Consider the following 27,525-nt stretch of genomic DNA (forward strand, 5'->3'; position numbering starts at 1 on the left):
AAGGTGAAAGGTGAAAATCAGAGTTGACTAATAGCATTGCAGTAATAGATTTTAATTTGCTAAAAGAAGGAAGGGCAATAATTGCAGCAGCATATGTGCATACAGTAACACAGTTGATGGATGTGCTAGTGAAATAAAAGAGGGGGAATAAACTAGTGCTGAGAAATCCCAACTGTCAATTTTCCTTCTGTTAAGACTGATGAACTGAGACACTTCCTGGGCACACATACTATACTCATGTCAGGCTAGCATTTTTAATTGGTGACTTTTGATTCTGAAACACTTGGGTTGTTTCCAGCTTTTCCATCCAGACTTTTGCCTTTGGATTACTTTCTCCCAATCCTTTCTCTTTCCAGAGAAGCAACAATTTATGTCCTCCTGAAGGACATGCAAGGACAGACCACATGCCAAAGCTCCTAAATTGATTAGAAGAATATTATGTATATACATTCAGCCCTCCTCATATAGATTTATGAACTTAAGCCATGTCAGAACAAAGTTCAGAGTTACACAGTAGTGTAGATTCACAGTAGAGAGCCTTCCAGAAATGCTCCTGCCCATGTTTCATTGGAACGTTTTGGTTCAGTGAAACATATTCAAAGTGTTTGTTAAATCCAAATGCATTTCTTTGGTGTTCAGCTCGGCCCGTTGCTCAGTGGTCATGATGTATAGACCATTTTGCTGAATGACTGCTGTGCCTTTCATGGTATGATTTGCTGGCCTGCAGTCTGCAGAGTGTTACACAACGGGAGAATAAATGGTCATTTACCTTGGAACAAGTTGCTAAGGGGTTAAGCTTAGTGCCATGTCTCCACTTCTTGCTGGTGTCTGTTGAGACACTTAAGCCGTTTAAGTGGCTGGTGATACCAGCAACAGAGATGACTTTGTAGGTGAAACAGAATTTTTCGGTGCTAAGGATGAATGGCTGAAAGGAGAGGCAGGTAGGTTAAGAAGGAAAAGAACAGCCATGGTGGGGTGAGCTCGCTGGGTGACCTTGCTGTTACGAGTGTCCTGCCTGGCCCCCTGGGGCTCCTCCACTGCCCAGGAGCAGCACCCAGGCTGTCAACCCCAACTCCAGCAATGCTGCAACAGGGCCAGTCTCCAGCTCCCCACAGCCCTGCCATGCCTGCCTAAGGCCCTCCCCAAGCCAGGCCTACCCATGACCCCACATCCTGGCCTGGCCTTGCCCTATCCCCATCCCCAGGGATGTGCCTGATGCCCGGGGCTGGGGTTTGCCCTGGTGCACCTGGCTGCCCTGCTCCTGGAGCAGCAGGATGGGCCCTGGCTACTCCTGCCCTGCTGGCCTAGGGGAGCCTCCGGTGCTCCCAGTCCCCTGAGTGTCCCCAGCCCCTTGGGTGACCTGATGACTTTTCCTGCTGTTACCAGAAGAACGATGTATATGCTGAGGGGGAAGTGACAATTCTCTTCTAGAGTTCTCTTTTGGTGGCAGGGGCAGAAGCCTGTACCATTATCTTGGATATGGTTCTAAGGACTGTGACTGTGCTGTCTGCTTTGCCTTATAGGAAGCTGACTTTGTTATCCATAGGACATAGTGCTGGTGTTCGTGTAGAAGGTATCTTTAAGCTGATCTAGCATGTTACTGCAAGGAGGTAGAAGAAAAGGTGAGGGATGACCTTTAAGGTCCCTTCCAACCCAGACAATTCCTTGATTCTATGACCTGACTGTCTGAAGGACTGACTTCCTGTAGAAGGACATTTGTTTTCCTTTCTGGTCTGAAGCTATTTGCAAAGCTTTGGGAGCTCATAAATAACACTGCCCTTTTTCTTCTGATTGTTTGGCACTCCGTGCCTTCACAGCAGGCAGGGCTCACAAGCAGGGAACAAAGTGAGCTGTGGCTCCTCCTACAGCAGCTTCTCAAGGATCAGCCCTGAACTCTGGCTGTTGTTCCAGAGAGCTCCCAGATTACAGTTCAAGACAGATAAAAAGTAGCACAAAGGAGGTGCTCTTACTATCATGACAGCCACTTTGCAGATGCAAAGGAACGTTACTGTCTCAGCTCTTAAATCTTAAATGCCCTTTTCTGTAACACCTAACACATAGACACAAACATAATTTATCTTCATGAAAGTCTTTCTCCATGTTACAAGTGTTCAGTAACCATTCCCATACAACTTGGATATTGTGCTGAATAGAAATTTGCATTTATTTAAGTGGATAATGTTAGATTCAGGGTGTTGAGGTTGAATGTAACACAAGAAGTGCAAGTGCCAGTCAGAGCTGTGGCAGACCCAGGACAACAAGCTCTTAGCAAAACCATATGAGTAGGGGCTGCTGTCCTGATTGTTGATCTCTCCTAAAAAGTGGGACTGCAGGTTCAAGGCATCAGGAGTGACTGGAAGACTGAACCCAAAGAATCACCCTGTTGCTCTCTGCACGTCTTGTTATTTTCCTTATATACCTTTAATATGTTAACAGTTTTTCACAGGTTTAGCAGCTTCAGGGAATCAATTTACATTATGGGAACTATGTCCTCTGCCAGTAGCAAAACGCAGCTGACTGTGTGGACCTTGCAGGCTGTTATGTAAAACCACAGCACTGCAAAGCAGTCTTGCTGCAATAGGATTTTTGTGTTTGAGGAAGGAGGATACTTCGGAAAACAGGTTTTCAACCTAAAACTATTTAGATTCCTCTCTGGAGGATTTTGCTAAGTATCTTCTGACGACACAGACAGTTCAACTGGTTGCCTCTATAAACAGTAGTTAATTAATGGAGAAAACAAAATGGAGAAAATGTCTGAATTATTGCACTTGCTTTGTACTCAGGATTTCAATAATGTACATCTAGACAGAAAACCATAAGGTTGCAGCTAACAAACTTCAGCCAAATCTAGTATATTATCCCAGAGCAGTGGCCACATATTTGATCTCTCTTCAATTTTCATGAGTCTATGAGCTTATATAATTGTCTTCATTACTACTGAATGTCAGGGATCTTGGATCTTAATTGGATCTGAGACTATATGCTAAATCCTATGGGATATTGCAAAATTGTTGCTGGTCTTCATTGTTGGAATAACTTCTCCTGAAATATAAACCTAGCAAGGGGTTTAGATCTGGGTATCCAAACATCTTTAGATGGTATAGAGAAATGTAGAAAGGAGAAAAAGTGCCATTCTCTGGTTTGCTTTGGGGTTTTTTTGCTACAAAAATCTTTTCAAGCTCTTGGATTTTGTCCTGATGGGAGATCATGAACATTCTGAAAATTCTTTCACTGCAGCTTGACAGATGAACATCTGCAGAGATAAGAAGATGCTGTTGAACATGACTCTGAACACAGAACGTTCTGGTTCATGGCTAGGTTTGCATATCTAGCCCCATTCTGGAAAACAGTAGCAGAGGTGAAAATACCCTTCAGTGGGCAGGAATCATGGCTAAAATTGTTTTACTACTACTACTGGTTTTTTTCAAACACTTGTACATATTTTTATTTAACTTGAGAAATACGGATTTTGTCATGTATTAATAAATCATATTTTAAACTTCATTTCTGATTATCTGACTGGAATATGTTAGAGGTGCTTAGATTAGTACTATCGATGACTTTATGTGACATACAAAGTTAAATTAGACATCTGCCCACCTTCCTTACCTGATTTGCAGTGATACCAAATAATGCACTTTTATGTCTGTCTCTTTAGGGTCTGATCACCTTCGAGAGAAAGATGGACTGTGGGCTGTGCTAGTTTGGCTTTCAATCCTAGCAGCCCGAAAGCAGAGTGTGGAAGAGATTGTCAGGGATCACTGGGCAAAATTTGGCCGGCACTACTACTGCAGGTGAGAAAAATGAGGAAAAGGCTCAGGAACTTATACAGTTGATAGGAGAATTCTGCTACAGTCATTGTTTGTTTAGATATGCTCAGCTGCACTTAGGTGTGCATTTGCTGAATGAAAATCTGCCATGGATTATCGCTGTTCTGTAGGCAGGTTTTTCCTGATGAGTAAGTGGCAGAAGAAAGAGCAGCATATATATGTTGCTGCTAGTGTATGAGTAATTGAATTTTCTGATATTGAATGGCAGAAAGGTTTTAATTATTTACTTGTGAAATGTGTAGGTGTAGCTTGTTACATGACATTGAAAAAGAATCAATCCCAGTAACATTTACTCCTACATTTTTTTCTGCCAGTGCTTCCATATGACAATGTTTTAGTGAAAACTGAAACTATGCTTACTTTCAATTTAGGATAATTCCTCCAAGGATCCAAAATTTACTTATTTTTATTAAGGTCTCAAAATGGTGAATTCTAGCTGTCTTTTACATTTTAGCTTCTGCCCCTCTCTTAATCCAGACTAAATACAGAGGAGCTTGCAATTTGTAAGGTTTTTTGCATGTAGCTGTTCCTCAAAACTTGTAGCAAAGTTTTCTCTGTCTCCCTTGTCTGTTGAGCACTGCACTGTGTCCTTAATTTTGGAAAGCTAGCTGTGTATCAGTGATGTTTTCTATGCTACTTTAGAAACTATGCATTTTCTAAATTATTTCTGTTGACTCAGAGTCAGGTGGCCAGTGCAGAACTGTGCTGCACACATGTAATAGTCAGATTGCACAGGACTTGCACTTGTGTGCTGGTTTAATTTGCAATCAGTACTTCATTGGTCCACCTCTGATTTTTGAAGTGATCAATAAATTGCTAATTTTGAGTATATAGAGTTCTGTGAAAGCAGAACTGTCTTCTCTGGGGCTCTGAGGACTTACTTCTTGGTTCTGCCTTTTTTTTGATATATATGCAAGGTTTGATTATGAAGCGCTGGAACCCAGAACAGCATATTTCATAATGAGAGACCTGGAAGCTTTGATCACTGACAAATCATTCAGCCATCAGCAGTTTGCTGTGGGTAACAGTATCTACAGTGTGGAAAGAACAGACAGCTTTGAGTTCGTAGATCCTGTGGATGGCACTGTGACCAAAAGACAGGTATGGCTGTAGTCATGGAGTAACAAGGTTTCGCAGTTGTCATGTTGTCTCCAACAGTGTTGTTTCTAAAGTTCAGCTGGCAAGACTGTCCGTTTATTTATAGGATGATGTTTTCTTTGCTTTGATAGATACTGCATTTTCTACTTAAGATCAGCTTGGTCTGGATAAGATAATCCACCTCTGGTTTAGCTTGCACTTGCTGTACATAATTGGAGACAGTAGCGTCACAGTGAACATAGGATGGGATGAAGTCTCTGTTGACAGCAATGCATGTATAGGGAGGGTTCCCTTTCCAGAACAGTGGAAAATGTCATATAAAAAGAAGATCTTTCCTTTTTCTATTTTCTATCTATATGCATGTATTACAAAAAAAGTTAGAATTTTCTTGCTCTTGGTGACCCACAGGATTTACATAATTAAGGTAAAATATCTATTGTAGCCAGTAGCATGCAGAGGACTTTAGTAGATTGTACCCTCTGTGGGCACAATTGACTTTTCTAGTCCAAATCACCAGTTCCTTCTGGGCTCTGCCTATATTGGATTCCTTAGCTATCAAGAACTGCAGTTCAAACTGAGCCTTCAGTGTTTTGAAACTCATTATGTGCTCAAGAGTACCCATGCACTTTTGCCAAGTGTAAATGTATATTCAAGTATCTTGAATATGAGCTATGACTCATGTTAAAATTTGTCCTGATTTTATGTTATTTATATTTTTTGTCCTGATTTCTCTGTTTTTTTAATTACTTGACCTGACCAGACCCTAGCAAATGATATTACAAGCCATTAAAACTGTTGTCATGCCATTCTGCTGAAAGTCTTTATAGTTTACATTCATTGTTGCATCCAGAAAACATAAGCAGCCCATCTGCCACTGAGCTACTCTCTGTGTGTATTACTATTGAAACAAGATATGAGGATATTGTCATATCCAAGTCCAGTGGAAAATTATAGGCATGGCAGACTTGTGACCTGTGTACTTTAAAAAAACAGCTTGTGGATTTTCATTGCACTTTTCTTTCCCTTAATTTTCATCCAGAGCCCTTGCTCTATATTGGAATATAATTGCTAATTCATGTCACTGTGTAACACAAACAGAGAAACATGACTTGACCTGTTATCAGATGGACTCTGAAAAGGAGACCTAAAATCAGAAAGCATATTTTGTCACAGGGAGAAGCTCTTAATTATTCAGAGTACAGTTCAACCAGTTTGCCTTTTGGCAAGGACACATTCCTAGCTCCATGTGTCTGCAGCCTCAGTGGGATTCTCCAAGCACGATAAAATAGGAGAGGACGTTGATCCATGCCAAAGAAACAAGAGTTCACTGCTACCATTATCCTCAGGTAGTTTGCTCATCCTCTAAATGCAGATGCCTCTTCCAGGCTGTCCTGAGCTTCATGTGGATTTTCCAGCTATGTGTGCAGGAACTTGTTCCAAGTTTTGTTCCCTGGTAGGTAGGGGAGAGCACTTTATATTCAGTGAATGAAAAGCTGGCTACATGCTAATTAATCAGTGTTAATAAACTACATATTCAGAAAACAAATACAGCAACAAGAAAATAGGCCGCAAAAATACGCTAAGATTGTAGCTTCTAATTAATTTTGTCTGTTGAAACACAGGAATATCACAGTGCAGTAATAAGACATAACATTAAATTAAACATTTTGCTGCTCTTGAAGACTGTTTTTATTTTTATTTTAAGTGCTGTTGTGCTAGCTTTTGCGAACACAAGCACATAACAATGCTGCTCCTGAGGATCCAGCAAGCCAGGAATGGAACCAGTTGCATTTTTGTGTGAAATTTGAATTATAAGGATGAAAGGTACAAGTTGCCCATTCACTAAGAGACAGAAGGCTCCAGGGAGACCTTATTGTGGCCTTTTCAGTACTTAAAGGGGGCTTGTAAGAAACGTGGGGACAATCCTTTTAGCAGAGCCTGTTGCAACAGGATAAGTAGTAATGGCTTTAAACTAAAAAAGTAGACTCAGACTAGGTATAAGGAAGACTTTTTTTTTAGTGAGGGTGGTGAAACACTGGAATAGGTTGCCCAGATTGGTGGTGGGTGCCCCATCCCTAGAAACATTAAAGATCAGTTTGGATGACACTCTGAGCAACCAGATCTTGTTGAAGATGCTCCTGGACATTGCAGGGGGATTGGATGGGATGACCTTTAAAGGTCCTTCCAACCTAAACCATACTATGATTCTGTAGTTATCAACCAATCAATGCTTTATGTGGTGCTGAAGATGTTTTGGCATATAACTGAGAAAACAACGGTTTTACTTATTCTTTAGAATATTGGAGCACTGGGTTTCGAACATCAGTGTCTTCTCAAGGTGCTGATAAAACTGGAAGAACAAAATGCATCTCTTTTAATTCTGTTCTCTCATTTTTTAATGGTTTACTACCCTTTAAACAAAAGTAACAAGGGTCTCAGTTTATGCACTAGGCATTTGACAACAGCAGGACTAAGGGGAACTAAAATTCAGTGGCAAAACAGAGGTGACACTTAGTCTGAGGGTACCATTTACAGTTCTTCATATTAGTGCAGAACTGGTAGAATATTGCAACACTATAACTATTCATCTGTGCAATTTGGTTCTGTGGTCTGAAATGGCCCCCCTGTAGAGAAACTGTGGATCCAGGTATATAAACTCTGGTTTATATATGCTGTACAAAATGGGGAATGAAGAAAGAAAAAAAGAGGTGAAGATGGGAGCAAAGAGCAAATTCACAGTTAATTAATAAATTAATCAATCACTTTTATTATACACACAGTTAATGTGCATTAATTAGTGTACTTGAAATTAATTACACCTAAAGTTTTCCAAGTTGTACTACAAACTTATTGAAATTCTTGCAGTCAGATATTAGTGCATGGTCTTTGAGGGCCAGCAACTGATCCTGTCTTTTGTATTCACTGCTGACAACTGGTTTTTGATCCTGGGATTCTGTATTTCTTAGGCCACTCATCCTTGGAGATATCATACCTATTTCTCAGACCACTGATTTTGCGCTCTGCCACATGGAACAAGAACAAATCAGGTCAAGAAAATAAAAACAGCAGTAAGAGAGTATTTGTTATGAAGAGTGGGAGGGAATGTACAACATAATTTCTAGTCTTTAATGGAGAAAAAGAGGAATGAAGGAGTTGTCCAAAGTTCCAGGGAAACAGGAATTGCATCCAAATGCCTCTACCTTTCACTTTTTATTTTAAAGCAGTGAATGGTGATTTGTAAAGTTACTACCACCCTACATATATGCTGTTTCTTCTTCTCTCATAGGGGCTACGGATTATTTTTTCAGATGCTTCCAGGCTCATCTTCAGAATGAGTGCTTCAAGTCATGTGAGAGCTACTCTCCGGATCTATGCAGAGAGTTATGAAAAGGATCCTAGCCAACACAATAAGGAACCACAGGTAATGAAATAGGATTGTAGTACGTCAATAAGTAATGCATTATCTCTGTAATAGCAGTGGCTATGGGTTCTCATCTTTAATCAGAAGTAACACTCAGTGTTTGGACTGGTTTACTGTGTTTGTAGATGATTTTCCTAGTCTTGTAAATGTACTCGCTTTGTGGCAGGAACAGCAGTTTTAATATATGTTTGTGTAATATCTACACAACAAAAAGGCACACTAATATCTAGCACTCTCAAGGGCTGAAATGCCTGGTGATGAATTCTGGGCAACGACTCCAGGTCTGTTAAGAGAAGACATTCTAGTTTGAATTTTTTTCACTATTTTTTAAAGGGTCATAATCCAAGTTCTAGAACAATATTTTAAAAATAAGATGACCATTTTTCAAGAAGATTGTCTGGAAGTCAGGGCATCCCAAGGATTCCTCATGGTGAGACTACAGTTAGGAAATATGGATGCCAGATGCTAAACAATGTAGAGATTCCTTTTAAGGGAAAGACTTGCAGTTGTCTAAGAATTATATCATAACCAGATTTTTTCCTAAGAAGAGTGAATGTTGAAAGCAAGTTGTTGTAAAGTCCAGCAGATGCCTAGAGCAATTAATAAAAATCATGTTTCACACACTAGATTTTTCTCAGGAAACCACCTTTATGCTGTGATATACAAGAGAGGACTAAGGATGTTTCATGGAAAAGAGGTTAAGCATTTGGTTGTGGTAAATCAAAACACTGTAGTTTTAAGTCCCGTGTAGCTGTGTGTTCATGACTGGAATGCAAATGCAAATGTCCCAAAACATAAAAGCTTTCAAATGCGTTTGAACCCTAGGTAAATGTTTGGTGTTGCCTTTTCACCAGATTCTCACCATAAACTTAGCAAGTTTCTTCTTGTGCTGTTAAACATTGTCTATCAGTCACAAAAAGTGCTTCAGTTTTTACAGAAATGTTGCAGACTCCATGCCTGCAGATATGATTTATTAATTTTATTTGCTTTTGTTTTTAAGTAACAGTTTGCATCCTCAGTAACTTCTTGGATAGAATACTTATCATGTTAAAGCTCTAACAGAGTGAAGGACCTTCTTTTAGCAATTTTATTGGTTTTCTGTGTATCCAGGTTTACCCACTAGCAAGATCATTGATGTATTTTGACTAGGGAAGAACACTGCTACAATCCCATTTACAGCTGCTACTGTATTGGATTTACATGGCAAGGTTTTGATAGCAAGGGGGCTACAGGGGTGGCTTCTGTGAGAAGTTACCAGAAGCTGTCTCCTTGTCAAAAAGAGCCAGTTCCAGCTGGCTCCTAGATGGACCCACCACAGCCTCAAGCTGAATTCCATTTTTCTTGTAGGCTCCCTTCAGGTACTGGAAGGCCACAGTTAGGTAACCCTGAAGCCTCTTCTTTTCCAGGCTGAACAAATCCAATTCTCTCAGCTTTTCCTCATAGGTAAGGTGCTCTATCCCCCTAATCAGCTTGATGGCCCTCCTTTGGACTCACTCCAACAGATCCATGTCCTTCTTGAGCTGAGCACCCTCGAAGCTACAGAGTACTCCAGGTAGGGTCTCACCAAGAGCAGAGTACAGGGGCAGAACCACCTCCCTTGACCTGCTGGCCATGCTGCTTTTGATGGAGCCCAGAATACATTTTGATTTCTGGTTGGCGAGTGCACATTGCTGGGTCATGTCCAGCCTCTCATGCACCAGAACCCCCAAGACCTTCTCAACAGGCCTGCTCTCAATCTGTTCATCCCCCAGCCTGTATTGATACCGGGATTTGTCTTGACCCAGGTGCAGCACCTTGCTCTTGGTCTTATTAAACCTCATAGGATTCCCATGGACCCACTTCTTGAGCTTGTCCAGGTTCCTATGGATGGTGTCCCATCCTTCAGGTGTGTCAACTGCACCCCTTGGCTTGGTGTCATCTGCAAATTTGCTGAGGGTGCACTTGATCCCCTTGTCTGTGGTCATTAATGAAGATATTAAATAACACTCATCCCAGTATGGACCCTTAGGGACACCACTTGTCACTGACATCCTTTGGGACTCTTAGCTGTTGACCACTACCCTCTGGATTCCACCATCCAACCAATTTCTCATCCATCTAACAGTCCACCCATCAAATCCATCTCTCTCCAATTTAGAGAGAAGGATATTGCGGGGTACCATGTCAAAAACTTCACAGAAGTCAAAATAAGTGACATCTGTAGCCCTTTCCTTGTCCACTGCTGTAGTCACTCCATCCTAGAAGGCCACTCAGTTGGTCAGGCACGACTTACCTTTTGTGAAACTCTGCTGGCTGTCCCGAATCACCTCCCTGTCTTCCATGTGCCCTAGTATAGCTTCTAGGAGGATCTGTTCCATGATCTTCCCAGGCACAGAGAGGAGGCTGACAGGGTGGTAGTTCCCAGGGTCTTCCTTTCTGTCCTTTTTAAAGATGGGTACGTTTCCCCTATTCCAGTCACCTGAGACTTCACCTGATTGCCACGACTTTTCAAATATCACGAAGAGTGGCTTTGCAACTGCATCAGCCACCTCCCTGAGTCTTGTGCAATCTATATTGGGTACTCCTTAAATGAGATGCAGTGAATCACAGATGTTGCAATTGCTTTTGCCGAAGACTAGTAAAGAACATGCTAGTTAGCTACAGAATCATGAGATTAGCAGCAGCCAGGATTTTGGGACATGAGTTGTTTCTTTGTGTGTTAATTGGAAAAGGCAAGCCAATTAAAAAAAAAGAAAAAAAAAGGTCAAAAATATATCTTGATCATCAAACACTGAATTTCCGAAACGATTTTTGAATGGCAAGTAGCAGAGGAAAAAACAAACTGATTTGCATGTGGACCTTGTTTGGTATGTGAAAATATTGTGTTACGTGTGGTAGTATATATGAGTGATTATATAAAGTGATTGATTGTGGTGTGAGTTTATCCAAGAGCTGAGAACTGAAATCAACAATCCAGAAGTCCTCGCATCCACTATCACTTAATAGGGATAAAACGAAAGGAGTCTATATGGTTCTGTCAGGACATTGATACAACCTTAAGCACAAGCTCAGTTTACTAGAGAATTATTACCTCTCTTTACTTTTGAAGCATTGAGTCTTTTAGCATGGCTCTGGTCAGCTATTAAAACATACAGTATGGTCCAGAAAAATCATATAAAGTTGTTCTGGTTTTGTCTGAGTTAGTTTTCTTCTTAGTAGCTGGTACAGTGCTGTGTTTTGGATTTGGTATGAGAATAATGTTGATAACACAATGATGTTTTAGTTGTTGCTGAGTAGTGCAGTAAGTATGTTAAGGACTTTTCAGTTTCCCATGCTCTGCCAGTGAGGAAGTGCACAAGAATCCAGGAGGGAGCATAACTTTGACAGATGACTTGAACTGGCCAAAGGGATATGCCATACAACAGGATGCCATGTTCAGTGTATAAACTGCAGGGAGTTGGCTGTGAGGGGCTGATCACTGCGCAGAGACAGGCTGAGCAGAGTCAGTGGGTGGTGAACTGTTGTATTGTGCATCGCTTGTGGGGTTTGTTTGCATTTTATTCCTCTCTCTTTTTCCTTTTATCATTCATATTATTATCATATTTTAGTTTATTTCAGTTATTAACCTGTGCTTATCTCAACCCACGGGTTTTGTCTTTTCCAATTCTCTGCCAATCTCACCAGGGGCAGGGGAGTGAGCAAGCAGCTGCGTGGTACTTAGTTGCTGGCTGGAGTTGAACTACAGTATACAGTGAACAAATTTTAAATCATCTGAGACTGCAATGGAAATAGATCATGTGAGAGTAATTATAAAATATTTCATGAATCAAAGAAATTAGTTCACTAAACCTGATCTTTGCTCATTCCTCTTTGGACATACTAGAAAAGAACTAATCTGTTGCAAACATAGATGTTTCCATGCACCACTCGGTTTACATTTTCTTCCTATCCGTTTCACCCATCATGCATGCCCTCCTCTATTCTAGGGGCAGAACTGACTTTCCGACCTTTATTATTATTTTATTTGAGTTGACCGGGAGACCTCTCTGAGCAGAGAGGTCAGTTACCTTTTTTCCTGTGGAAAGTGTGCTGCTTCGTGGCAATAAACCTCACCACCAGTGCTGTGGATATTACAAAGTAGGTTCAGTTTGTTCCACGATGAACATCTGCATTGCTTAGATCTTTCAGGACAGGTTGCTGTGGCGTAAACCTTTCCGAAGACTTCTGGGTTTTTTTGGAATGCAAGGCCAAAGCAGCTTGAGCTGAGCTGTGTGTTGAGCCCCTAAGGCAGAAGCTCTGCAGGAGGTACAGCTGTGGTGCCAGACGTCAGTGAACTGCTAAGCTCCCTTTGTAGTTGTTTCATTCCATTATTTGTGTCTCTCGAATCACTTTAGTGTTGCTTTGTAAGTGTATTGGTTTGACTTTTAAAATATTAAAGCCGAAGGAAAAGCTCCTTCTGATAAATAAGGCCATCAAAACGTGCTTTGGGGGATTTGCCCCTCTCTTCTGCCTTTGTTTTTCTTTCGTTTAGTTCATATGATAGTGATTGTGTTGCCTAGGTTACAGAGCGCTAACAACAGCTTTAAGCGGTCACATGAAGCAGGGGAAAATGATGTGTAGGCAGGAATAGGTAAGAAAGGAAGGAGTTATTTCTCAGTTTCCCTGTGTCCTTGTTCTAGCTGTCTCATTACCCTGACCTGTCTGAGCAACCTCTCGTGTAATGTTTAAATGATAAAAAGAGAAGAACTGAGAATTAATTTAAGCGTTAGGAGAGAAAAGGATTTCTAGCCCATGTCTGAAATGTCAAGGCTTATCATGATTTATACAATGATAACACCACCTAGCAATTACCGATGTTGTTGAGTTCAAAGCATTCTGCAAGTATGTTTTTCTCAAGGCTGCCATTATAAACTAGAGAACTACTTTAATTGATACTAAAACTGATAGACAAACAATTGAAGACATAGAATTTAAGGTTTGATAGCAGTTTTTAGAGAGAGAATATGCACAGATGGTAAAGACTTGGCACATCTTTTATCATGACAGAATACCAGGAGTTAAACTATAGCCCTTTTATGATAACTTCATTCTGTACTAACCCACTTATTTATCTTTCTTTAATTCTGAGCCATTAACAATTGTTCCAGGGAGGTGCATTCTTTTGGAACATGGAGTACTATGCCAGCACTGCTTAGAAATCTGTCACAAGGTCCACATGCTTGATCTGAAATAATTACTTTCTGTATGTGTCTTTTTGACTATTAGTATTTCAGGTGCCTAGGTGTCTAGTCATACAAGGTTTAACCAATTGTTGCTGAATCTTTTTCCCCAGTAGGACACTCTTTTAAGACTGGCTAATTCAGATGGCCTTACATTACTTCTCCATGTGGATACAAGGAATATGTTGTTTAATGTTTAATGGTTTTACAAATAATAACATACATACAAATATATATACATGCATACAAATATAATAACTTTGATCCTAGTGTTCCACTGTGTACCTTCACTTGTGTATATGTAAAGCTGAGAGAGCCCAGAAGAGCACTGGTGGACACGATGCTGAATGCAAAATGCAGATGGGTGCAGTAAGAGAAGACAAAACAAAAGTTTGAGAACAATAAAAGAGAGTTGTAGTTACCTGATGTTCACTAAAACATTTAGATCCTATTTGAAAGTATTACCATTCCCTTAGTGTTTGTTTGTTTTATTTGTCCCAGATAAATTCTGCGGAATTCTGTTCACTGATGAGACCGATGGGGCAACTTGTTTTTGAGACTGTGAAAAGTGAATTTAAGATCTATGGAAAATGTCTGTGCATAGACTGTGTAAAATTGCTTTTCCTAATAAGACTGAAATTCATTGCAGGCTTGGGGAGAAGCTAAAGAGCCTCATGGGATTTCCAGGCTAAGCCTGGACAGCTGATTTTGCATCAGAACTGCATGAACTTGTGATGAAAGTTACCAGGTTTTAGCATAAAAGCTACACATAGAAGGCTTTCACAAGGTGTTTCTTGACATATAGATGGCATTTATGCACCTATTCTGAGAAAATTATTTTCTTAAGCCAAACTCCAGAGACATGCAGAGCTTTTAACCTGCAAGGAGGTACATTTCAGCCCTGCCTAACCCTTGATAAACCACGTGCATCATGGGACAAATCTTATGTGAGACCTTGATTAGAAGAGCGTGAGTTGTATGGAATTTTCTTGCAAGATCACAGAGAGAAAAAACACTACATGAGCCAAGCAGGAATGATATGCTTCTGACAACTCTGGTACAGATTATTCCCTAGGAAAAAGCTTTTAATCTTTATTTGCCTGATGTTGGATATCTGCTTGCTTGATTTATTTCGTGGTACGAGTAATCATTGCTACCAGTTATTTTTTTAGAGATATAACTTCTGTCTGTGGTTACTAAAGTAAAATTCTGATTAAATCAGTTCTGTAAATTTTCAATTCTTTAATTTTGTCTAAAGGATAAAATACCATATCTCCTAAAAAGTTACCAAGAGATAAATGTGTTATTTAACGTACTGAGTGATTGCAATTATTTTTTGAGCTGGCATATCAATCATAAAGTTTTACAATTTCTTAAGTAGAAAGAACCATTTGAAAAATATTTTTAAATCATGATTTCTTTGAGATATAGAAGGCTTTCTAGAGTCATATTAATGATAAGTGATTGCTGGCTGGGATTTTTCTGTTGCAACTGAAGTGTAAATTATTCATGGCAGAGGTAAAGAAGTTTTTAAAAGGCATGTGCAATTGTAGTTCCTTGTTATTCTGTCCTGCTCTTGCCATTCCAAATATAATGCACTTTCACTTTTTTGTATCTTCTGGATGAAGAAAATATATTTAAATTGAAGTATGAGAAGACAGAATTGGAGAACGACTTTCTCTGTTGAGAAGCGTGGTTGTGACAAGAAGAACATTTAGTAACAAGTGAAATCATTTGGCAAAAGTGCAGCACCTAAATTGTTTATGTAAATGGATGTCACATAAACTCATTTGATTTTGTGTTTTGTTCCAACATTGTATAAAGTGTTGCTTGGTTTATTTTTTAATTTTAATGTTGAATGCATTTGTTGCCTAAGAAAGCAGAGTCTAGTGAAACTGGTCAGCAGGGTTGCTTTTTAAATTTTCCCTTTGTTTTAGATTACATAAGGAAAAGGTTTCTTAGAAGAGTGCCAGAGAAGTTCATATGCTTTGGTGTCATCCAGACCTTATAGATTGGCATATTTTAATATTTACTTTTGCAGCATTTGCTCACAGATGTGAATTTATGTTCTGCATATTAATCTTCTCTAAGTATGTTTGACTTTAATAGACTTGTGTTCTGCTTCAGTAATTATTCACTAGATAGATATCTACAAATATGGAGCTTTTTTAACAATAACATGTCAGACCACTCATGCTTGTGCATTACTAAGTTTAATCATAAACTCACTGGACACCAATGGCATTCATGGTGTTACTGCATGAATACTTGCACAGCTAGTCTCTTCAGTCTTTTGACTGAACCATCTGACTGCTTGTGTAAATAAAGCAAATACCTCATCCTGTCAAAAACTGTTAGGTGGCTGAAAGAGATTAAAAGTATTGATTATATTAAGGTTATAAAAATATGTCTGTAAATTTATCCTATCAACATGTGGTATTACTCAAAACACACTTCTGTGAATTCTATTTGGGTAGTTGTTACAGTACCTTCTGACCTTAAGCTTCACAGAGTAAGTGTGTTTGGGAGGAAAATATCATCTGTGTGGCTTCCACTTATCAGAATGGAAACAATTCTACTTTTGTACAATTTTTTCTAGTTTTTTTGTACAGCAGATTTCACAAGAGCTCCACAATTCCTGTGACATAGAAACATTATCAGTACAGTGTATTTAGTGGTTTCTCTTTTCTGCATAGCTTAGGTATAGTCAGTGTAACACTTCACAAAACATGCTAAACATGATACTTCGTTATACCAAGTATAACTATGGCTGTGTCAGTTTTTCATATTGTTGAATTATTTACTATTATTATATAATTCTACAGTTAAAAGAAGGATTTATAAATGTCTGATGTCTTTTGATATTTATGCTTAATGTAATTCAATGTATTTCTCCCTCTTTAGGCTGTGCTGAGTCCTCTTATAGCAATCGCACTGAAAATATCTCAGATTCATGAGAGGACAGGACGAAAGGGACCCACTGTCATTACCTGAAGTCACAGAAGATTGTTAAACCAGGGCCAAAAGAGAAACAGCAAGGAAGAGACTGAACCTTGTTAAGACTTGTTAGCCATTTGTGCCTTGTATGATTTTAAAAGTTTTCTTGGGGAGAAAGGCAGAGTGGGAACTAAAATTCAATATAACATTGAGTATAATCACTTGCATTGATCTCCAAATGCAATAGTATATTGACTTCTTTGTTTTACCTGCAATATCTTAATTTCAGATAACAATATAACCAAAGAGGCCTTAATCTTCAAATGTTGTCAGCAGTGTGACAGAAAATGACAACTGCTTGGTTTTGAATGCTGTGATAAAAGTTGGAGAAATTTCAATTATGGAGAGAGGGGGAGGAGTTGCAAAGCAAAGACATACTTGGTGAATATTGTTTGGGAATATTGTCACCTTCTTGTCAATTTATAAAAAGCATACAGAGCATGTATGAGCATGTCGTAAGGGCTGTATACTGAACTATGTATTTCGTCACTGGACAATTATGCCTCCTCTCCTGCCTTTCCTGTTGCTCACAGATGCACACTGACAGCAGTGTTGTATACACATTTACACATGCTCCCAAAGAAGGGGTTATTCCGTATTTTTTTTTACCCCTGCTTTTAAAGCATATCAATGTGACTTGTGCCTTTAGATTTTCCAGATTTTTTGACTGTTTGGTTGTTTTCCTCCAAAGGGAGACATTTGTGCTGTAGAGCTGATTTTATCCTTCCAGCACTATGTTGGCTATGAAATCTGACTGTCTTTTGAAATATTCCTCATGTCAGGAGATGATACTGGTTCTTACTGTGTTTGAAAGGTGATTATTGCAAGTTCAGCAATTCTTTATGAAGGAGTTACAGAAGTCTTTTAAGTCTTTGGAATACTCATGCTCCACTACTACAAAGTGAAATAAGTGCACAGGGGATTAAAAAAACTAATAAATTAAATAGAAATACTTGATCGATTCACTAGCTGAACACGGTTTCTGTTAGATTCTTAGTGACAGTGGATCATGGAATAAAAATTTGGGGAGTGCAAAAGGCGTCTCAGCATAGATCTGAGAAGGCTGTTGGGGATATGGACATCAGCATTTTTCTGCTTGTGAAATGATACTGTGGTTCTAGCTACAATACTGTGCCCTGAAGAAGAACACAAACACTTTGCATGTCATTTGTTTCAAAGCTTTGCTTTGTTGTTCGCTTGTATCATTCATCAGGGTGGCTTTGTGCAACTTGCCTCTTTACAGTGTATTTTAATTCATTGTGGTTGTCAAATTTTAGTGCAATTTATATAATATTGCAGCAAAGGAAATTGTTTTTATTTCTTTCAACACTTCTGTCAAAAAAAGGCTATGGCACTTAGTACACAATAAAGAGTAATGCTGTATATCTGTCTTAATATGTAATTGTGGACAAGACATACTGCACTTTGAAGCATCCTAATAAAACTGCCTTTAATACAGTTACATTATTACTTAATTGAATCTAAACGAATGAGGTACTAATGTTGTCACATACTTTCTTACCTTACCATTACATATTCCCATAAACCAAATGAGATTTTAAGACTTTAGTTCTTTTTATAAAGATTTTTCTCTTATATGACAATGGCATTCTCACACAGTTTGGACATCTGCTTTTGAGTGTAAGAGTATTCATCTTTACAGAAACCTTGCAAAGAACATTTCTGGAAGAAACTTGGTTTATCTAATATTTTATATTTATTATAGATCAAACTCCTCTAGGTGCAAGATAGTAAGCTCCTGACTAGTAGATCACACATAGTCACACACTCTGGATTATGACAGTTCAAATTACTGGGTTGCATGAAAGAACGTTCTGAAAGGGAGCTCACTAAGACTTGTAAAATCTCCTACATGTTCTCTGACAATGAAATAGTTTTTGATCACATAGTGAGCTAGCTATTTATGCTATGGAATATCCCATTTGTCAAGCTTTTCTGGGATGGGAACAACGCACTTCGAAAGGTAAGATGTTCTGAAGCCAGGTGTCTTTTCAGGATGCAATGGAAAAGACTCACAAGGAACAGATGAGGACTGTGAAGAATCACACCTGTGCTTTTATCAGAAAGCTATCACTAGAGCTGCAGAAGATGACAGTCTGCTTTCCTGAAGGCAGTCATGATAAACAAAAAGTATATTTTAAAATCTTGATATTGACTTTGTCTTGGGCTCCATGTCCCTTTTTTTATAAAGATGGGTGATACTGATAAAAGGTAATTACTTTTCTCTGCAAGAAAATGAATAAAACTTTGTAAGGCTGAAGTACAGTGTATATCTTTATATCTGATGCATGTGGGGAAGGACTGTAGCCATAGTCTCACAAAGTGTGCTGCATTTCCTGAGGTCTTTTAATTATTAACGTGAATGATGAATGCTTGGGAAAAAAAGCAACATATACAAAGTTACACAAAAATGCAAGGCTCCTAAAAACTCCCCGTACATCTAGCAGAGGGAAAACTGTTATTAATTCTGTTCATCTTATCACAGTGTCTAGGTGCTGTGACAGAGACCTACACCCTTCTGTGCTATTTTTGAATAAGCAGTTTCCTCAAGTCTGGAAATTGCAAGATTCCTTTATTGTTCAGCTGTGATTGCACTAATATTTATTTGGACATAATTCTGTTTCCCAAAACCTCGTATTCTCTCTGTGTTCAGAGACAATTTGTAAGGCAATACTACTCACCTGAACCACAGAATCACAGAATCCTTGAGTTTGGAAGGGGCCACCTAGTTCATCAGGACTAAAATCACCTAGTCCATGTCCCAGCTCACAGCAGGATCATGTAGAGGAAGCTGCCCAGGACCATATCAAGTTGGGTTTTGATTATATCCGAGGGCTGAGACTCCACAACCACCTCAGGGTGAACTGTTCAAGTAATTGACAGCTCCTGTAGTGAAAAAAAAACCCAAACCCAAAACTTCCCTGAGTGGTCATATGGAATTTTGTGCGATTCAGTTTGTGCCCATTGCCTCTTGTCCTGTCATTGGGCACCACTGAGAAGAACCTGAGTCCATACACTTTTTTCTTTACTATCAAGTATTTACAGAAATAAGATTCCTTACTAACCTTCTGTCTTACAGACTAAACACTCGTAGCTCTCTGAGTCTCTTGTCATATGACAAATGGTCCATTCCCTTCATCTTTCTGGCCTTTTGCTGGAGGTGCTCCAGTATGTCCATGTCTCTTTTGTACTTGGCAAGCTCAGACTCAGCCCTTCAGTTGTATCTTACTCTTACTGTGCTGAGCAAAGGGAAAGGATCACCTTCCTCCAACTGCTGGTGATGCTTTTCCTGATGCAGCCCAGGATGCCATTGGCTGTCTTTGCTATGCAGGTGCGTTGCTGGTGTGTTATCAGCTAGTTGACTGCCGGGTTCTTCTCTGTGGAGCTGTTTTCCAGCCCACTAGCTGCAGCATGTACTGGTGCTTGGATTTGTTCCTCCCCAAGGGCAGGACATCACATTTTCCTTTGTTGAACTTCATGAGGTTCCTGTTGGCCCGTTTCTCCAGCCTACATAGATCCCTCTTAATGGCAGCAAATCTGCCTGGAGTGCTCCTTCCAGTCCTTACAAAACCACTGAAGATGTGCTCTGCCCCATTATCCACATGATGCCAGTATTTGCTCCAGGATTGACCTCTGGGTTACGCTGCTGGTGACTGGCCTCCAGATGAACTTTGTGGCAGTGCTCACAACCTTCTGGACTGGCTGTTTAGCTGCTTTTCAATCCATGTCACTGTCCACTTATTTAAATCATATTTTGTCAGTCTGAAGATGTTTTTGGATATGGTGTCAAAAGCCTTACTAAAGGTGAAGCAAACAACATTCGGTACTCTCTCCTTATCCGCTACTCTCTCCTCATCCACTAAGCCACTCATCTCATTGTAGAAGGTCATCAAGTTGGTTAAGCATCACTTGCTCTTCATAAATCCATGCTGATTACTCCTAATCACCTTCTTGTCCTTCATGGCTTTGACAAGGATTTCCAGGATTGGTTATTCCATCACCTCCCAGAAACTAAGGCGAGGCTGGCCAGGCTGTAACTTCCCAGATCCTCCTTCTCTTACAGACACGAGTGATATTTCCTCTCTCAGGGGTCTCTCCCAGTCACCCACAATCTTTCAGAGGTAATGGAGGGTGGCCTTGCAATGGCATGACTCAGCTTCTTCAGCTCTGTGCATGCATTCCATGTGCTCCCTGACCTGTTCTTGCTCCACCCAAGGTAAGTCTTCCTTGTCTCAGATTTTTCCTTTGGTCTTGAGGGCCTATAATGCCTGAAGGCTGGTTTTACCAGTAAAGATGGACACAAAGAAAGCTTTGAGCACTTCAGCCTTTTCTGTGCCCTCTTTCAACTTATGTACATGTAGAAACTTTTCCCATTACCCTTCACATTCCTCACCTCATTCAACTCCAAGTGGGCTTTGGCTTTCCTGATCTCAACCCCACATGATTGGATAGACAGTGTCAATCATGCAGTTGACAGGCATGTTGTCCTCCTAGTTCAGTCGTCCCTGCTTCCACTTATCATACATTTCCTTTTCACATCTGGGTTTAGTCAGGAGCATCCTGTCCATCCATGCAGGCTTCCTGCTGCCTTTGTTTGATTTCTACATGTCAGAATGAACCATTCATAAGCTTGAAGGAGGCAATCCTTGAAAATCAAACAGCTGTCCTGGATTTATCTCTTCTCCAGGGCTGTAACCCATGGGACTCTTCCAAGCAGATCTCTGAAGATGCTAAAGTCTGCTCTGCAAGCTTTGGTCTCACCTTTTGTCCTTTTTGCTCCTCTAAGAATTCTGAATCCATTGTCTCATGATCAATGCAGCAAAAACCTTCATGTGCCCACCCACTTCTTGGTATTGTGAGTGTGAGGACAGCAGCATCTTATTGGCTCCTCAGTCACCAGTGTCAGGAAGTTATTTGTCAATGCACTGAAAGAATCTGTTCTGTTCTGAAGCCTTAGTTTGACTGGTTCTGTCCTTCTGCCCAAAGAAAAGTCCTTTAAACTTAAAATTTCCAGCTGCTATTCTTGGCAAATATGACTTCATGCTATTAAATTTGATCAAAAGCAAACTGTTTAAAAGCCTTTGCTGCTATTTTTGAGCTCATTGCCCATGCCATTTTTCATTAAGTTCATAATCAAATAGTTCATTACCTGAAAAGACAAAGTGATTGTATCAAAATACCAGATTGTATCAAAATATTAGGTATTAACTTTAATGTTCTTTTTATCTCAGTAACTTTCATGTATCAAATACTTTATGGCATACTGCAGGTGGAAGATGCAGTTTTCTTCAGTTTCACATTTCTGGACCCATTGAGACCTCACAACATCTGCAGGGCTTTCCTGGAACTGGGAGAAAGGAAGGGAGGTTTAGCTCTTCCTGTTTGTTCATAAACTATGTGGAAAGCATCTGAACGAATTTCCTATAGCAAACTGGTCCAAGAGCAAACTTCAGGGCTACTCCTGCAGTACTTGCTCTCAGTATGACTCAGAACCGTAGTCTCAGCCATTTCCCACTCATTTGGTCTTGCATGAGTAGTTACCTAGTGGAAAAGTTTGATTTCCAGTGGAGGAAAAAAAAAGAAGTTGAACATGCAGGACAGGCATTTTGCCATGGGATATCTCGTGGCTGATCAGTCTCATTGCAACAATACTTGTGCCCACTGCCTTCAGGATCTGGGACTCTGGAATAGAGAAGCAAGAGATTTTGGGGGATGGATATGGTAGTAAGATACAGAAGTAAGACTGTAACAAGATCACTTGGCATAGTAGATCCTCACTTCAACTGGAAATAATGTGTACTTCTGGCTTTTATTGTTCTCTGTGCTGTGCTGCTTCTCAGTCACTTTGAAAAATCTTTATATGCTGATAGCATCTTCTATCAACTTCTTTTCAGGGGCTCTATTTTAGACTCTGGATGTTTTAATACATTTCTCATCATCAACTTACCTTGAACTGATTTTTCTTTCTCTGTAGTTTGTTCACCCCATTTTACTCTGCTTTTCTTTTTGCTTAAAGCAACGGAAGGTTTGTATGTTTTTCCCATAAAGGATGAAATTCTTTGAGGGACAAAACTGATGCAATTGTCAGTTCCCTGGCCTTAGCTATTGTTACCACCATGGCTTGCATTTCCAGTGCATGTACAGCCATAGTGCTTAACTTGTAATTTTACAGTATGTGGGCATCTGGAAAGTGTGATAGCTTTTCTGTTTCGCTGGTGTGTAACAAAACCAAAACCAGGTTGCCCAGAGGGATGGTAGGAGCCCATTCCTGAACAAATTCGAGGTCAGTGTAGGAATAGATACATTTCTGGAAGAATTTGTAGCAAAAGGTTAGAACTCGTTTTGCTAGGAAGGCTCTCTGCCTAAATGGTAACCCTTTCTCAAAGGGAATTTTAATGCTTCCCCACCCGCCCCCCCAACCTCCCCCGCATGGCAAGAGAAGTTCTCAGCCTTGCTTTCTGGTATGCAGAGAGACAACATGTTTGCAGACATGCACAAGTCCTCTTTGGGCCAGAAAGAGAGTAGAGGAGGAGAGAGAAAAGATAAAATAGCCTTGGAGGAGGAGGAACATTGCCTTTGCCCCTGGGGCCTGATGTGTGTAAGATCAAAAAAAGAAGTGGTCCTTGCATCTAAAATAAACCTCTTCTTCTTTTTTTTTTTTTTAATCCTTCCACTGCCTCGACATTTTTGGGAAGAATACCTGCATGTGTTTATCTTAGAGTGAAGTTGGATGGGGCTCTGAGCAATGCAATCCAGCTCATTGCCAGGGTTTGGACTAGATGACCTCTAGAGGTCCCTTCCAACCAAAAGAGGAAAACTCATCTATAGTGAATGTTGCAGGTTCAAATCTCAAGGAGCCTTCTTGAAATTTTTCTTGTCGTCTGGAATTACAGGTGATGGTGCCTGGATGCAAATTTGCCTTCGTGATTTTGTGGAAGGAAGGGTATATATCCAAGACTGTCCTTTTTTCTGGTATTTGTTGTGTAATTATGAGGTAACTTGTGTCAGAAACAGGCTACAGGGTCCCTTTCTCAGTTCCCATAGTCTTGAGTAAGCTGCAGTGGAAGCAACTGCCCTTAGAGGTAGCTCAGAGGAGTCAGAGATGATTTTTCCTCCTGCAATTGGTAGTTTCCTCTGAGGAGCTGTGAGCATAACCAGGATTCTCTTTTTGGCAGCTAGGAGGCATATTTTCTTGTGTCCTTATCTGGAATCATGGACCTCTCGTATTATATAAGGCATTTATTTGTTTTAATTACAAAATTTATTCATGAAATCAACAGTAAAACAGCAGATATCTTTACCCCAAAATAAAACACATAACTTGAAAGGCATACAATACAAAAATAATCAGTTATAAAAAATAATCTACAAATTTCAAACAAAAGCTGAGTAAATAGGTTTCCCAAGTCAGCTAATGTTTCAAAACCACAAATGAAGGCTTTCATTTGAAACTCCTTACAAGGCACAAGACATTTAGGACTAATAAGAGCATGATGCTTCATTTATCTTGTAGTGTAAGAAACTTCTATTACCATTGATGGTGACTCCTATAAGATACAGCCTGAACATTTCTATCTCTATGGAGATTTATTCTGCTTTGGAATACTGAGCATCTTTATATATCACCTCTAACTCCACTCACACTGACAAATGGTCAATGTTTTTCCTGTGCAATTTTACCTTAAGTAGTGTACTACTTGGGGTCACTGACACAAGTCTTCCTCCAGTTTTCCCTGCTTCACAGATGCGGAATTTTACTGGCTGCCCATCTCAGATGTTCTGACAGATGTTGCTCTTTCTGAGGTCCCCTGGAAGTCTATATCCTGTTGGTAACTGATTTCTTGCATGGATATATGAGAATTTGACTCCAGTCTGGGGTTTGAGTCTTGGTCAGCTGTTTGCTGCTGCCATAGCTCCCACACACACAACTTGTATGGTGGTGGCTGTTCCTGCTCATTTGTTTCACTGACGAACTCTGCACTGCTTTCACTGTATGGAGGTGGAGGGACATTGATGGCTTCTTGCTGTTTTACTGTGAAGGCAATTGATAGTGGGGAAGTCTGTTTTTCAGGATCTGTGCAGTCTTCATAGGAGGGAGGGTAGAAGTCAGGCCTAAAATAAGCAGTCCGAAAAGAAACACTTTATGGTGAAATGTGATTTATCTCACAGAGCTTGGTTAGGTGCTTTGTCTGTTATACTTCTGAAGTTTAGATGAGGCTTAAACTGTAAATGAAAACCTAAATAGGTTTAGAACAATGAAATATATTAAATTAAAAAGGTAGGCATAGCTGGGATCTTTTCCTGTGGCTTTGTACAGAATGTTTTATTAAAACACAACATTCTAAAAGGACAAGCCTTCCCCATGAAAATTCCCACCCCTGACATACAAACACTCGTGCTCATATTTCAACAGGTGCCTGAGAAAAGTTTAATTTGAAAGAAGATTGAAATCACTGTTCAAAGTTATTTACTATTACAATAACCATTGTTTTCCACAGTGTTAAAATGCATTTTGTATGACTCTACTTATGTAACCAAAATTTGCCAAATGTTGCTTTTATAGTGACTTTAGAGAACCTATTGTCAGTGTTTCTGGTGCAGTTTCCAAAACAGTCCAGGAAAAGTAATTTGTATCCAGTGACCCTGTTAAAGGCTTTTGCAAGGCCTAATGCCAGTTTAAGAAACTCTCTCTCTCAAAGCATCCGACTTTGTTAAGAAATAAAATTGTAGGATCACAGAATGTTTTGGGTTGGAAGGGAACTTGAAGATCATTTAGTTACACACCCCCTGCCATGGGCAGGGACACCTTCCACTAGACCAGGTTGCTCAGAGCCCCATCCAACCTGGCCTTCAACACTTTCAGGGATGGGGTATCCACAACTCTGGACAACCTGTTTCAGTGACTCACCATCCTCACAGTATACCATTTTTTCCTAGTATCTAATCTAAACATAACCCTTCTCAGTTTGAAACCATTCCCCCTTGCCCTGTCACTACATGCTCTTGTGAAAAGTCCCTCTCCACCTTTCCTGTAAGTTCCCTTCAGGTATTGGAAGGTGCTATAAAGCCTCAGTGGAGCCTTTTCCAGGCTGATCAACCCCAGCTCTCTCAGCCTGTCTTGACAGGAGAAGTGTTCCAGCCTCCTGATTATCTTTGTGGCCCTCCTCTGGACCCATTCTAGCAGGTCAATGTCCTTCCTGTGCCGAGGATCCCAGAACTGGATGCAGTGCTCCAGGTGGGGACTCAAAAAGCAGGGTAGAGAGTCAGAATGCCTTCCCTTGACCTGCTGCTCATGCTGCTTTTGATGCAGCCCAGGATTCTATTGGCTTTCTGGGCTGCTAGGGCACATTGCCAAGTCATGCTGAGCTACTCATCAACCAGCAGCCCAAGTCCTTCCCCCCAGGGCTGCTCTCAATTCATTCTTGGCCCAGCCTGTGTTCATGCTTGGGTTTGTCCCAATCCAGGTGCAGCATCTTGCACTTGGCCTTGTTGAACTTCATGAGGTTCTCAAATAGGGAGGACAGTTAGACCAGAAAACTTTAGCAGGAGCCATATAATGAGCTGAAGCTCCCTGCATACCTCAATGTTGATAACTTATATAAGCACCTGCTCTACAGCAGCACATCTGAAATCGTCTGTTGAGATGGAACTCGGGATGCTCCTGCATGAAGTTGGTATAGCTTCACCTGCTGCCTCCGTGTGTGGCTTTGGAAACTTTGGAAACTGTGAAACCTTCTCTATTTCCTCTAGTAAACCTTACATTCTGTATCACTTGCATGAATTACTGCTTGCACGTTGCTCCTTGCTCTAGCAAATAAAATTTCAGACTACAGTTTTCTATAGTAAATATAAAATTTTGTAAAATTTTGTAAAAACCTTTTATTGCTCCTTTTGTCTGACAGTATATTTGCAAAATACCATCCCTCCCTCCCAAATCATCAGCAGCAAACTGCAGCACATACCTGTCTATGGTGCAGACACGTAGTTCTCGGTGACTGGGATTTCGAATGATGATGCCAAGGGCCCTGTATTTCAAGACTTCATGGAAAGTGCTCCAGAAAATGCCAGTAACAAGGAGAAAGAGCCCCAAAACTATCAGGCAATAAAACACTAGCTCATTATTTCCACATCTGCACATGGAGGAATTTGTGGAAATGCAAAGGACTCCCAGACAAATAGTGGAGAAACTGAGTAAGAGCACAAAAAGACGAACGAAGGTAAAAACATCTTTTGGCATCTTTCACAGCAGACACAGCACTTTGTTCCTGTCTGCTGTTTGTTTGCTGGCTCTCTTGGCTGTACTTCTCATCTTCGTGCATGGGTACTTTATATACTCCAGGACCAACTGGCCTTAGGCAATTAAGAGAAGCAGGCAGTTTTAAGACACTCATTAACTCTGAGAGATTTATAAACTCTTTTGAGATTAATTTGTAACCTTCTACGTACTTCAAGGAAGGAAGCAGAAACTTCTTGAACCATTCCTTTGTTTCTGTAAACTCCAGAGTGCATACTGGACTGCTTCATTAATTGCATGTTATGATTTGCAGTGGTTTATACACTTTGCTGTTTATGAATGAGACCTGCATTTGTTAAATTTTGCTTATTTGACTTTAGAAGAAAAACAACCTACAAAAATGCAGTTCATAATTCCTCATTAAAGGTTTGAAGAGCAAATATGCTTTTTTCTTAATCATCCATTTTCATCTTTCATTGGATTTTGGCCTCCTGCCTTTACCACATTATTCAACTCCCTTGATATTTTTAATAGTTCTTTGGAAAAGGATATAATTTCTAGCTTGCAATGTGTTATAGTAACTGAATTTAGTACATAAAATGAAAGAAATCAAGATTACATCATGTCAAAGAAAAAAAGGCATATAAGAAATCTTCTTTGTCTGCAGGTTCAATTGTACTCTGATTCCTTTATCATTTATCTGTTCTCTCTTCCAGCAAGTTTTGT

General features: G+C 40.0%; 2 protein-coding genes across 2 annotated transcripts in view; one reads left to right on the forward strand and one right to left on the reverse strand.

The window, feature by feature from the left end:
* The window catches only part of PGM5 (phosphoglucomutase 5), a 73,765-nt gene extending 54,940 nt beyond the window's left edge, over nucleotides 1-18,825 (forward strand). The window contains exons 8-11 of the mRNA XM_051788395.1: nucleotides 3,659-3,794; nucleotides 4,748-4,931; nucleotides 8,215-8,349; nucleotides 16,452-18,825. Of these exons, the coding sequence (XP_051644355.1) occupies nucleotides 3,659-3,794; nucleotides 4,748-4,931; nucleotides 8,215-8,349; nucleotides 16,452-16,541 (545 nt within the window). The 3' untranslated portion in view covers nucleotides 16,542-18,825. The remainder of the gene's footprint in view (nucleotides 1-3,658; nucleotides 3,795-4,747; nucleotides 4,932-8,214; nucleotides 8,350-16,451) is intronic.
* A 4,964-nt stretch (nucleotides 18,826-23,789) lies between these two features.
* Nucleotides 23,790-26,871, reverse strand: TMEM252 (transmembrane protein 252). Its single transcript, XM_051788401.1, has 2 exons — nucleotides 26,528-26,871; nucleotides 23,790-24,677 (listed from the first exon to the last, which is right to left on the reverse strand). The coding sequence occupies exons 1-2, from the start codon at nucleotides 26,800-26,802 to the stop codon at nucleotides 24,320-24,322; spliced, it is 633 nt and encodes a 210-aa protein (XP_051644361.1). The 5' UTR covers nucleotides 26,803-26,871; the 3' UTR covers nucleotides 23,790-24,319.
* Between the last annotated feature and the right edge of the window lie 654 nt (nucleotides 26,872-27,525).

Source organism: Manacus candei, unplaced genomic scaffold (assembly GCF_025592945.1).
Source record: "Manacus candei isolate 608988 ecotype Guabito, Panama unplaced genomic scaffold, ASM2559294v1 h1tg000024l, whole genome shotgun sequence".
In the NCBI taxonomy this organism is placed as follows: domain Eukaryota; kingdom Metazoa; phylum Chordata; class Aves; order Passeriformes; family Pipridae; genus Manacus; species Manacus candei.